The sequence below is a fragment of the Mobula hypostoma genome, chromosome 1 (assembly GCF_963921235.1).
Source record: "Mobula hypostoma chromosome 1, sMobHyp1.1, whole genome shotgun sequence".
Classification (NCBI taxonomy): Eukaryota; Metazoa; Chordata; class Chondrichthyes; order Myliobatiformes; family Myliobatidae; genus Mobula; species Mobula hypostoma.
Window position 1 is genome coordinate 229,731,711 of NC_086097.1, and position 12,970 is coordinate 229,744,680.

Sequence of the window (12,970 nt, forward strand, 5' to 3'; positions counted from 1 at the left end):
GTTTTGCATCAAAAGAATGGCAGGACAGACCAGAGGACATGCATTCAGGCTCAGGCCACAGTAAGAAAGGGTAAAGGAACTCAGCTGAGTGGAAGGTCTTACAAGAGAGACTGAAGCTGCTGAAAATGTAGAACAACACACATAAAATGCTGGGGGCATGCTCAGCAGGCGAGGCAGTATCTGTAGAGGGAAATAAACAGCCAATGTTTTGGACCAGAAGTGTTTTGACCCGAGGCATTGACTGCTTATAGGCCGAGCATCCATAAATGCTGCCTCACCTGGTGTTTTCCTCCAGCATTTTGTCTGTGTTGTTCCAGTGGATGATCTTGGTCCTAGTGAGTGAAATAATTGTGCGGCTCCCTCTTGCAGCCAGAGGAGAAGGTTGAGGGAGTGATGAGAATCCACCACCAATCCTTGTCGCACAGACACTTACAACCGAGAAAAAGACCAACAGCTGCTTAATCTCTTACTTCCTACTAGCCAACTGCGCTTAAGAGATGCACAATAAGACAGGAGAGCAAGATTTAGAGAAACGATTGTAACTTTACCTGGACTTCTTCAGCACCAGCCAAAAAGTCCCAAGGCTACTGAACAGTATGGATTGGGGCTATGTCAATTCAGGCAGCAAATGAATGGCTCAGGACTGATACACTCACACCTGAACAGATCTAATGCTCACTGAATGCACTACTTCTGTCCAGGAATGGAGGACCTTCATGTAACTTTTTAAAAGAAGAATTGAGAGTGTTTAAAAAGACAGTGACATTTGAGTGTAGGAGTAGAACCTCTGACCCCGGGAACAATCACTGCAGTGCGGCTTGTGTTCCACTCAATTTGGACCTCATTGGCATGAAGTTACTAAGTCACCATTGTTATAATATTTAATAAGTTTAAGTTTAACTTACTAAGTTATAATAAGTTTAATATTTGTTTAGATTTCCGCTGACTGCTTCCAATCCACAAAGAATCTTTGCTAAGCTGTTAGAAAGAGGCTCCGACCCTTTGCCCTGCAATACTTGTCAAGTTGTGTTGGTTGCTTTGTTTGGGCAAAGCAGCTAAGTGACAGGAAGAACTGAACCTTCCATGTGTGAGAACTTGTACATGCCTTTCTCTTCCTTGGAATGGGCTCATCAAACAACAGGTTGCTGGATTCTGCCTCATCGATACTGTCATCTGGCTGGATGGTCGCACGGAAAGGTTTGAAGCTGTCGGCTGATAAAGGTGGTGACGGGGTGGATGGATTTGACTGGTCACTTGGTGCCCCCCAGCTCCAGTTGCCACTGCTGCTGTAGCTCGATGACATGTTGGCTGGTTCCTTCCAAGAACCATTCTGATCTGTTACACAAAAGGCGAAGAATTGATTATTCACCTGAAACAATTTGTAACAGGAAATGGCTTAACGTCCAGTGTTACTTTTCAGTATTCACTAATGGCAAGAACAGAGCGATATTAACCTGGACGGTAAAAGGTAAATTGCCCTTTGAAGAACATGTTCTACAAAATGTAGTAATGGGGGACACAGAAATGGAGGATGAACTTAGGAAGTATTTTGTGTCGGTCTTCACTGTAGAAGTCACTAGCAGCATGTCAGAAATGTGCGAGTGTCAGGGGGCAGAAGTGAGCGTCATTGCTATTACTAAGGAGAAAGTGCTTGGGAAATTGAAAAGGCTGAAGGTCGATGAGTCACCTGGACCAGATGGACTACACCCCAGGGTTCTGAAAGAGGTGGCTGAAGAGATTGTGGAGGCATTAGTAATGATCTCCCAAGAATCACTAGATAATGGAATGGTTCCCGATGTCTGGAAAATTGCAAGTGTCATTCCACTCTTTAGGAAGGGAGAGAGGCAGAAGAAAGGAAATTACAAGCCAGTTTGGCTGATTTCAGTGGTTGGAAAGATGTTGGAGTCTATTATTAAGGATGAGGGTTTGGGGTACTCGGAGGCACAATAAAACAGGCTGAAGTCAGCAGGGTTTTCTAAAGCAGAAATCTTGCCTGACAAATACGCTGGAATTCTTTGAGGAAATAACAAGGAGGATAGACAAAAGAGAGTCAGTGGATGTTGTTTACTTGGATTTTCAGAAAGCCTTTGACAAAGTGCTGCACATGAAGCTGTTTAACAAAACAAAAGCCCATGATTTTATAGGAAGTATTATAGCATGGATAGAAGATTGGTTGATTGACAGGAGACAGAGTGGGAATAAAGAGGACCTTTTCTGGTTGACAGCCAGACACTAGTGGTATGCCGCAAGAGTTGGTGTTGGGACCACTTCTTTTCACATTATATGTCAATGATTTGGATGAAGGAATTGATGGCTTTGTGGCCAAGTTTGCAGACAACATGAAGATAGGTGGAGGGGACGACAATGTTGAGGAAGCAGGCTATCTACAGGACTTACACAGACTGGGGGAATGGACAAAGAAGTGATAGATGGAATATAATGAAGGGAAGTACAAGAACAAGACATGGAATATTTTCTAACTGGAGAGAAAACTCAAAAACCAGAGGTGCAGAGGGACTTGGGAGTCCTCATGCATGATTCCCTAAAGGTTACCTTGCAGGTTGAGTCAGCGGTGAGGAAGGCAAATGCAATGTTGGCACTCATTTTGAGGGGACGAGGATACAAAGCGAGGATGTAATGCTGATGCTTTATAAGGCATTGGTCAGACTACATTTAGAATATTGTGAATAGTTTTGGGCCCCTCTTCTGAGAAAAGGCATTGAGAGGTTTCAGAGGAGGTTCACAAGAATCATCCCAGGAGTGAAAGGAGCATTTGATGGCTCTGGGCCTGTACTCGCTGGAGTTTAGAAGAATGAGGGGCGATCTCATTGAAACCTATCAAACATTGAAAGGTCTGGATAGAGTAGATGTGGAGAGGACGTTTCCTACAGTGGGAGAGTTTAGGACCAGAGGGCACAGCCTCAGATTTGAGAGATGTCCATTTAGAAGAGAGGTGAGGAAAAATTTCTTTAGCCAGAGTGTGGTGAATCTGTGGAATTAATTGCTACAGATGGTTGTGCAGGCTAAGTCATTGGGTATATTTAAAGTAGAAGCTGATAGGTCTTGATTAGTCAGGGCGTCAAAGGTTATGGGTGGAAGGCAGGAGAATGCGGTTGAGAGGAATAATGAATCCTCTCCTGGAGACCACACTTGGAGTACTGTGTGCAGTTTTGGTCTCCAAACTTGAGGAAGGACATTCTTCCTATTGAGGGAGTGCAGCGTAGGTTCACAAGGTTAATTCCTGGGATGGCGGGACTGTCACATGTTGAAAGTTTGAAGCGACTGGGCTTGTATACACTGGAATTTAGAAGGATGAGAGGGGATCTGATTAAAACATATAAGATTATTAAGGGATTGGACACGCTAGAGGCAGGAAATATGTTCCCGATGTTGGGGGAGTCCAGAACCACAGGCCACAATTTAAGAATAAAGGGAAGGCCATTTAGAACGGAGTTGAGGAAAAACTTTTTCACCCAGAGAGTTGTGGACCTGTGGAATGCTCTGCCTCAGAAGGCAATGGAGGCCAATTCTTTGGATGCTTTCAAGAAAGAGTTAGATAGAGCTCTTAAAGATAGTGGAGTCAAGGGATATGGGGAGAAGGCAGGAATGGGGTACTGATTGTGGATGATCAGCCATGATCACAGTGAACGGTGGTGCTGGCTCGAAGAGCCGAATGGCTGACTCCTGCACTTCTATTGAATCAGCCATGATGGAGTGGCGGAACAGACTGGATGGGCCAAACGGCCTGACTCTCCTCCTATGTCTTATGGTCTCATGTTTGTTTTTCACTTCCTCCACCAATTTCTTCTCCTCCTTCCTATTCACTTCCCACCCTAGCTATGTGTGCCTCTGCTTCCTTCTGGCTTTCAGTCGAGCGTGTTCGAAGATTGGTTTCATGCTGCCCCAGTGGCCTCAGCTTATATATTTCCCAAAGTCAGGAGACACAGATATTGAACAAAGCCATTGTGTCCCTGACCATCTCATGCTGAAGCCTTTGATTCTACATCGAGCACCTTCATTTCATAGAGCAGTTTAATTTTATTGATGGTTTGAGAAAAAAGTAGTTAATTTTGAGTACATGATCAGCAGTATTCACAAATATGAGACAATGTTAAAACAGTCTTAGAAACCACCGATGGTAATGAAAAATTCTTACTCGTAAAGCTGAAACCTCTGAGTTACAGGTCTGCAGCAAATATTTCTGCCAGCAATGAAATTATACCTCCTTAGTCGGTTATTCTCATAAATATCTTCCTCTCTTCATTTTTCAGGCCCTGTTTTGATGCATTAAGATGTATTATCTTCATTGATTTAAACACCAGAAATCTGGATTTCATTGCTTTGACAACCACTAAACTTTGGACCAGGCCTCACAGCCAGACAAGACCATTCAAGACAGAACCATCGTTTCCCTACAGAAAGGCGCCGTGTTGCACAAGGGCTTGTTGGTCAGCTGGGAGCCAGCTCCCTCTTCGCAGACTGCTTCTACCCCCACCGCCCCGAGATCAGACAGACGGAATGATAAAAATGCAGGTGGGCACATTGAACATCAGGGTTTACATGTGTTGAAATGTCCCAAAGGAGGAAGTAAAAGTATGCCCTATTTAACAGAGTGAACCTGATGTGAATGAGATGTTTTCCAGAGTGCACCATAAGTAAACAAAAATCAAAGTCAAAACCCATCGGTATTTAATAATAATTAAAATTAAAGTTATACTCATAGAGAAAGAACCTGAATTTATATATGCACCTTTCATAAATTCAGTATTGCCTAAGAGCTCTACAGCAGGCAACTTGCCTAGTAGTGACCTGTTTTGACACAATACAACAACTGCATTGGATTCTGTTGGAATGTACAGATACATTTCATTTGAACAATTACTAGACTTTACTAATGACTCACTAGAGTGAGTCTACCATTACCTTTTGCTGCCTCTGATCAACACACAATTTATGTTCCCAGGTTCACCGTTGTTCTGAACTTACTTACTGACTGTTACGCTGCTGGCATTTAGGGCAGCAATGAAGGTCCTCCATCTGTGGCGATGTTCAGGGCTTCCTTCATCGTGTCAGTAGCCTCCTCTCGGTTTTCACTACAAGTCCTGGGTGGACTCTCAGGAATACCGTCGCACACAGATGTAGAAGGATTCTTCATTGCTGTTTCTGTCAGGGTTGTTAGCCCTGAGCTGAACCCCCAAACCTGGAGGACCGGTGGACCACTCTTAGTCTGGCTTCTACCCTTTGACCTGTTTGGCATAGGTGACCCTACCACCAGCCAAAGCATAAAGCCCTGACTCCAGCCAGCATAGCTCTCCTGGTCATTGAGGAGTGCAAGCCTCCAAACCCTAAAAACAAGGCTGTGGTCCTCTTGGAGGACTGTTGCTCTGTATACACATAATAGTGCTCTATGCTTTTTAGAAATTTATTCATTAAGCTCTATTCCAATCCCATTGGTACTTGCAAGGCCTTGCTATGGACAGATGCTGTTTCTTACAAAAGTAAGTACATTTTAAAATTACTTTCCATAACTATAGAGTTACTTTCCAGAACTGTATTGTGCTTTGGAGCATCCTAAGATTGTGAAAGGCATATAATGTCCAAGTTCCTTACCTCTAATTGCTCAGGTATTTAGCTGATAGCTGGTCATCTACTTGACATGTTTCCTGTTTGTTAAATTTAATCACTGGAAAATGGAGAGCTGTGCAAGCCATTGCCACCTATGCCTAATCCTACAATCTGCAGCCCCATCATCCAAGGCACCACACAGGAAGTGCAGCCCACAAAATTAACCCATAATCCTTTGAGGTATCATGTGAACTATATAAACAAAAACACTTTGAGAAGTCAGAAAGTGATTTTGGTTTTACTAAAGTGGCCACTTTATAAATAATTCCACATTAAGCACATTGCTAACATTTAACTATACCAGCTTACCTGCTACACGGACTGTGGAGGGAGGACTGCGGACCAGTGGGCTGGTGGACAAGCTAGTTAGGACCATTGCTGCAGTTACTTTGTCCATCTCTCCTTCTTCAGAGAAATTTCTGTAAAAACAATAAAAACAGAAACATCAGCTACTGACAGCCTATATAAAGACCCGTATCTCAGGGAGACTATAAAAAGTAACAACAGTTTTTAAAACACGAGCAACACACATAAAATGCCGAAGGAATTCAGCAGGCCAGACAGCATCTATGGAAAAAAGTATATTCGACGTTTCGGGCCGAAACCCTCTATAATGGCAGTAGAGGAATAAACAGTCGACATTTCAGGCTAAGACCCTTCATCAGGACAACAATTTTTAAACAATGTTGTGACTAGAAATGCTGTCAATACAGCATCATCCAAGTGTCAGACAAACACATCCTACGATAGGCCTGGAAAAATTACTGTGCTAATTACAGAGCAGACTACTAATATAGAAACATAGAAAATAGGTGCAGGAGTAGGCCATTCGGCCCTTCGAGCCTGCACCGCCATTTATTATGATCATGGCTGATCATCCAACTCAGAACCCCGCCCCAGCCTTCCCTCCATACCCCCTGATCCCCGTAGCCACAAGGGCCATATCTAACTCCCTCTTAAATATAGCCAATGAACTGGCCTCAACTGTTTCCTGTGGCAGAGAATTCCACAGATTCACCACTCTCTGTGTGAAGAAGTTTTTTCCTAATCTCGGTCCTAAAAGGCTTCCCCTTTATTCTCAAATTGTGACCCCTTGTTCTGGACTTCCCCAACATCGGGAACAATCTTCCTGCATCTAGCCTGTCCAATCCCTTTAGGATTTTATACGTTTCAATCAGATCCCCCCTCAATCTTCTAAATTCCAACGAGTACAAGCCCAGTTCATCCAGTCTTTCTTCATATGAAAGTCCTGCCATCCCAGGAATCAATCTGGTGAACCTTCTTTGTACTCCCTCTATGGCAAGGATGTCTTTCCTCAGATTAGGGGACCAAAACTGCACACAATACTCCAGGTGTGGTCTCACCAAGGCCTTGTACAACTGCAGTAGTACCTCCCTGCTCCTATACTCGAATCCTCTCGCTATAAATGCCAGCATACCATTCGCTTTTTTCACCGCCTGCTGTACCTGCATGCCCACTTTCAATGACTGGTGTATAATGACACCCAGGTCTCGTTGCACCTCCCCTTTTCCTAATCGGCCACCATTCAGATAATAATCTGTTTTCCTATTTTTGCCACCAAAGTGGATAACTTCACATTTATCCACATTAAATTGCATCTGCCATGAATTTGCCCACTCACCCAACCTATCCAAGTCACTCTGCATCCTCTTAGCATCCTCCTCACAGCTAACACTGCCACCCAGCTTCGTGTCATCCGCAAACTTGGAGATGCTGCATTTAATTCCCTCATCCAAGTCATTAATATATATTGTAAACAACTGGGGTCCCAGCACTGAGCCTTGCGGTACCCCACTAGTCACCGCCTGCCATTCTGAAAAGGTCCCGTTTATTCCCACTCTTTGCTTCCTGACTGCTAACCAATTCTCCACCCACACCAATACCTTACCCCCAATACCGTGTGCTTTAAGTTTACACACTAATCTCCTGTGTGGGACCTTGTCAAAAGCCTTTTGAAAATCCAAATATACCACATCCACTGGTTCTCCCCTATCCACTCTACTAGTTACATCCTCAAGAAATTCTATGAGATTCGTCAGACATGATTTTCCTTTCACAAATCCATGCTGACTTTGTCCGATGATTTCACCGCTTTCCAAATGTGCTGTTATCACATCTTTGATAACTGACTCCAGCAGTTTCCCCACCACCGACGTTAGGCTAACCGGTCTATAATTCCCTGGTTTCTCTCTCCCTCCTTTTTTAAAAAGTGGGGTTACATTAGTCACCCTCCAATCCTCAGGAACTAGTCCAGAATCTAACGAGTTTTGAAAAATTATCACTAATGCATCCACTATTTCTTGGGCTACTTCCTTAAGCACTCTAGGATGCAGACCATCTGGCCCTGGGGATTTATCTGCCTTCAATCCCTTCAATTTACCTAACACTACTTCCCTACTAACATGTATTTCGCTCAGTTCCTCCATCTCACTGGACCCTCTGTCCCCTACTATTTCTGGAAGATTATTTATGTCCTCCTTAGTGAAGACAAAACCAAAGTAATTATTCAATTGGTCTGCCATGTCCTTGCTCCCCATAATCAATTCACCTGTTTCTGTCTGTAGGGGACCTACATTTGTCTTTACCAGTCTTTTCCTTTTTACATATCTATAAAAGCTTTTACAGTCAGTTTTTATGTTCCCTGCCAGTTTTCTCTCATAATCTTTTTTCCCCTTCCTAATTAAGCCCTTTGTCCTCCTCTGCTGAACTCCCGGTCCTCAGGTGAGCCACTTTCTCTGGCTAATTTGTATGCTTCTTCTTTGGAATTGATTCTATCCCTAATTTCTCTTGTCAGCCACGGGTGCACTACCTTCCTTGATTTATTCTTTTGCCAAACTGGGATGAACAATTGTTGTAGTTCATCCATGCAACCTTTAAATGCTTGCCATTGCATATCCACCGTCAATCCTTTAAGTGTCATTTGCCAGTCTATCTTAGCTAATTCACGTCTCATACCTTCAAAGTTACCCCTCTTTAAGTTCAGAACCTTTGTTTCTGAATTAACTATGTCACTCTCCATCTTAATGAAGAATTCCACCATATTATGGTCACTCTTACCCAAGGGGCCTCTCACGACAAGATTGCTAATTAACCCTTCCTCATTGCTCAAAACCCAGTCCGGAATAGCCTGCTCTCTAGTTGGTTCCTCGACATGTTGGTTCAAAAAACCATCCCACATACATTCCAAGAAATCCTCTTCCTCAGCACCTTTACCAATTTGGTTCACCCAATCTACATGTAGATTGAAGTCACCCATTATAACTGCTGTTCCTTTATTGCACACATTTCTAATTTCCTGTTTAATACCATCTCCGACCTCACTACTACTGTTAGGTGGCCTGTACACAACTCCCACCAGCGTCTTCTGCCCCTTAGTGTTACGCAGCTCTACCCATATTGATTCCACATCTTCCCGGCTTATGTCCTTCCTTTCTATTGCGTTAATCTCTTCTTTAACCAGCAACGCCACCCCATCTCCTTTTCTTTCATGTCTATCCCTCCTGAATATTGAATATCCCTGAACGTTGAGCTCCCATCCTTGGTCACCCTTGAGCCATGTCTCTGTGATCCCAACTATATCATAATCATTAATAACAATCTGCACTTTCAATTCATCCACCTTATTACGAATGCTCCTTGCATTGACACACAAAGCCTTCAGGCGCTCTTTTACAACACTCTTAGCCCTTATACAATTATGTTGAAAAGTGGCCCTTTTTAATGCTTGCCCTGGATTTGTCGGCCTGCCACTTTTACTTTTCTCCTTAGTACTTTTTGCTTCTACCCTCACTTTACACCCCTCTGTCTCTCTGCACTGGTTCCCATCCCCCTGTTGTGAACTAACCTCCTCACGCCTAGCCTCTTTAATTTGATTCCCATCCCCCAACCATTCTAGTTTAAAGTCACCTCAGTAGCCCTCGCTAATCTCCCTGCCAGGATATTGGTCCCCCTAGGATTCAAGTGTAACCCGTCCTTTTTGTACAGGTCACGCCTGCGCCAAAAGAGGTCCCAATGATCCAAAAAACTTGAATCCTTGCCCCCTGCTCCAATCCCTCAGCCACGCATTTATCCTCCACCTCATCGCATTCCTACTCTCACTGTCGCGTGGCACAGGCAGTAATCCCGAGATTACTACCTTTGCGGTCCTTTTTCTCAACTCCCTTCCTAGCTCCTTATATTCTCCTTTCAGGACCTCATCCCTTTTCCTACCTATGTCATTGGTACCTATATGTACCACGACCTCTGGCTCCTCACCCTCCCACTTCAGGATATCTTGGACACGATCAGAAATATCCCGGATCCTGGCACCAGGGAGGCAAACTACCATCCGGGTCTCTGGACTGCGTCTACAGAATCACCTATCTGACCCCCTTACTATCGAGTCCCCTATCACAACTGCCGTCCTCTTCCTTTCTCTACCCTTCTGAGCTACAGGGCCGGACTCTGTGCCGGAGGCACGGCCACTGTCACTTCCCCCAGGTAAGCTGTCCCCCCCAACAGTACTCAAACAGGAGTACCTATTGTTAAGGGGCACAGCCACCGGGGTACTCCCTATTACCTGACTCTTCCCCTTCCCCCTCCTAACCGTGACCCACTTGTCTGCCTCCCGTGGCCCCGGCGTGACCACCTGCCTTCCACTCCTCTCTATCACCTCCTCACTCTCCCTGACCAGACGAAGGTCATCGAGCTGCAGCTCCAGTTCCGTAACGCGGTCCCTTAGGAGCTGCATCTCGATGCATTTGGCGCAGATGTAGACTTATAAGGTTCAGACAATGCCTCTCTCCAGAATTTCCTGGTCAGGATGCACTAACATCTGGGTCACAGAAGGTTTATTTGTCATTGTAAATTTGTCCTGTGATTAGGTTAGGATTAAATAGGTGGGTTGCTGGGCGGTGTGATTCATTGGGAAGTATCTCTACATTATAATAAAAAAACAGTAACTGTTAATGCAAAGTCCCTAAATCTTTTTAACCCAGAAGATGAACAACTGTTAACTTCAATTCAAGTTTAATCGTCATTCAACCATACTTGAATACTCATGGATACAGCCAAATGAGTCAACGTTACTCGGGGGTCAAGGTACAAAATACAGTACCAAAATTCACGCACAGCACAAAGCACATACAGCATGTTTAAGATAGGAAGATACAGACACTCAATAAAAGAGACCAAACTGAAGCCATCCAACGCCACCAAAGCCTGCAGATGACCACAACAGAGCTTGTCTGAACAGAGTTGAGTCTCAGTCATGTATATTATAGTTATTTGTTAATAATTTTTATTTTCATTTTTTTTCTATTATATTCTGAAACATTTGTTTCCCTCTCTTCAGCTAAATGTTCTTCCCCTCTCTTTTTACACTTTACTTACTTTACTGCCCATTAATCCACTGGCATTTAGGGCAGCAATGAAGGTCCTCCATCTCTGCTTTTGGCCCTTTATTTGATTCTAATTAAAAAGCGAAATATTGCAGGTGCTGGGTATTTGGAATTTAATTTGAAAATAGTGGGGAAAAAAAAAATCAGTGTATCCAGGTTCAGCCAGGAGCGACAAATAGGCGACCCAACATAGCTCCCTTCTGAGATCGCAAGGATCAAGATCAGATGTATTTGCCAGGTACGTTTCCATCCATTAGGAATTTGCTGTGCTGTGTTGGTCAGGGTGTGACACACAACAAAAACATTCAATAATTATAAAGAATAAATTTAAAAAATAAAGCACGGATATGAAGTAAAATGTGCATAAACACATGAATATCTGCACGTTTAGAATGTAAACAATATTACAAAAAGTGGTTTGGGTCTACAGTACAGTGCCCCATCAATTTGACTTACTCAGTAAAATATCACGAAGCAATTGAAACAGCTGATACCGACAATATCTCAGCTGCAGAATAAGGACCTACAATCCAGTGCCAGCTGTTCTCCTACCACGTTCTACCACTACAGCTACAGCACAAACTTTGATCTGGAAATATCCTGTTCACAAAAGCAAGTACACTCTACAAATGCAATCCAATTAATTGCCAGCCTGGATTCTACTGTATTAATCAGTGATGTCTCAAAGCGAGACACAATCAAGGCACTCAAGGTAACACACCCAAATGCTGAATGAATTCTGCAGGTCAGGCAGCATCTATGGAGAAGAATAAAGAATCATCAATTCAGACATAGACCCTTCATCAGGCCTCAAAGATGATTCCATCTTCAGAGGCAAAAGTGTAAAAGAGTGTCGTGAAATCTGTTGTTTTGCACCAGCAGTATACTGCAATACACAAGAGTAAAAACACCATTATGGGAATCATATATAGGCCTCCAAATAGTAGCCAAGATGTGGGGTTGAGATTGTAAAGGGAGCTGGAAAAGGCATGTAATAAAGTAATGACACAATTGTAATGGGGGGCTTCAATATGCAAGGGGATTGGGAAATTCAGGTTGCTGTCAGATCGCAGGAGAGGGAATTTGTTGAATGCCTACGAGTTGGCTTTTTAGAGCAGCTTGTGCTCGAGCCTATTCAGGGACAGGCTTCTGCTAGGTGCTAGAAATACGTAGACATAAAAAAGAGAAAATTAAACTAAATAAGTAGTGCAAAGAGAGAGGTAAAAATACTGAGGTAGTGTTCATGGGTTCATTGTCCATTCAGAAATCTGACGGTGGAGGAGAAGAAGCTGAAAGATTGGGTCTGAGTCTTCGGCTCCTGTACCTCCTCCTTGATGGCAGGAATGATGGCAAGAGAGCATGTCCCGGGTGATGAGGGTGATTTTGCGTCAATCTTCACAGTGGAAGACGCCAGCGGTATGCCAGAAATTTGAGAATGTCGGGGGCAGAAGTGAGTGTAGTTACTATTACTAAGGAGAACATGCTTGGAATGCTGAAAGGTCTGAAGGTAGCTAGGTCACCTGGACCAGATGGACTACATTCCAGGGTTCTGAAACACGTAGCTGAAGAGATAGTAGAAGTATTTTTGTGGTCTTTCAACAATCACTAGATTCTGGAATGGTTCTGGAGGACTGAAAAATTGCAAATGTCACTCCAATCTTTAGGAAGGGAGAGAGGCAAAAGACAGGAAATTATAGGCCAGTTAGCCTAACCTCGGTTGAACAGATTTAGATGCCCTTTACTAAGGATGAAGGTTCAGAGTACTTGCAGACACATGATAAAATAGGCCAAAGGGGGGAAGGTTTTCTTAAGGGGAAATCTTGCCCGACAAATCTGTTAGAAATCTTTGAAAAATAACAGGCAGGATAGACAAAGTATCGGTGGATGTTGTGTACTTGAATTTTCAGAAAGCCCTTGACTAGGTGCTGCACATGAGGCTGCTTAGC

The 12,970-nt window shown here is 43.6% G+C and overlaps 1 protein-coding gene across 1 annotated transcript in view; it reads right to left on the reverse strand.

The window, feature by feature from the left end:
- The window catches only part of znf704 (zinc finger protein 704), a 220,528-nt gene that overhangs the window by 46,512 nt on the left and 161,046 nt on the right, over positions 1–12,970 (reverse strand). The window contains exons 3-4 of the mRNA XM_063065602.1: positions 5,935–6,044; positions 1,106–1,335 (exon numbers count right to left, since the gene is read on the reverse strand). Coding sequence (XP_062921672.1) covers positions 1,106–1,335; positions 5,935–6,044 — 340 coding nt within the window. The remainder of the gene's footprint in view (positions 1–1,105; positions 1,336–5,934; positions 6,045–12,970) is intronic.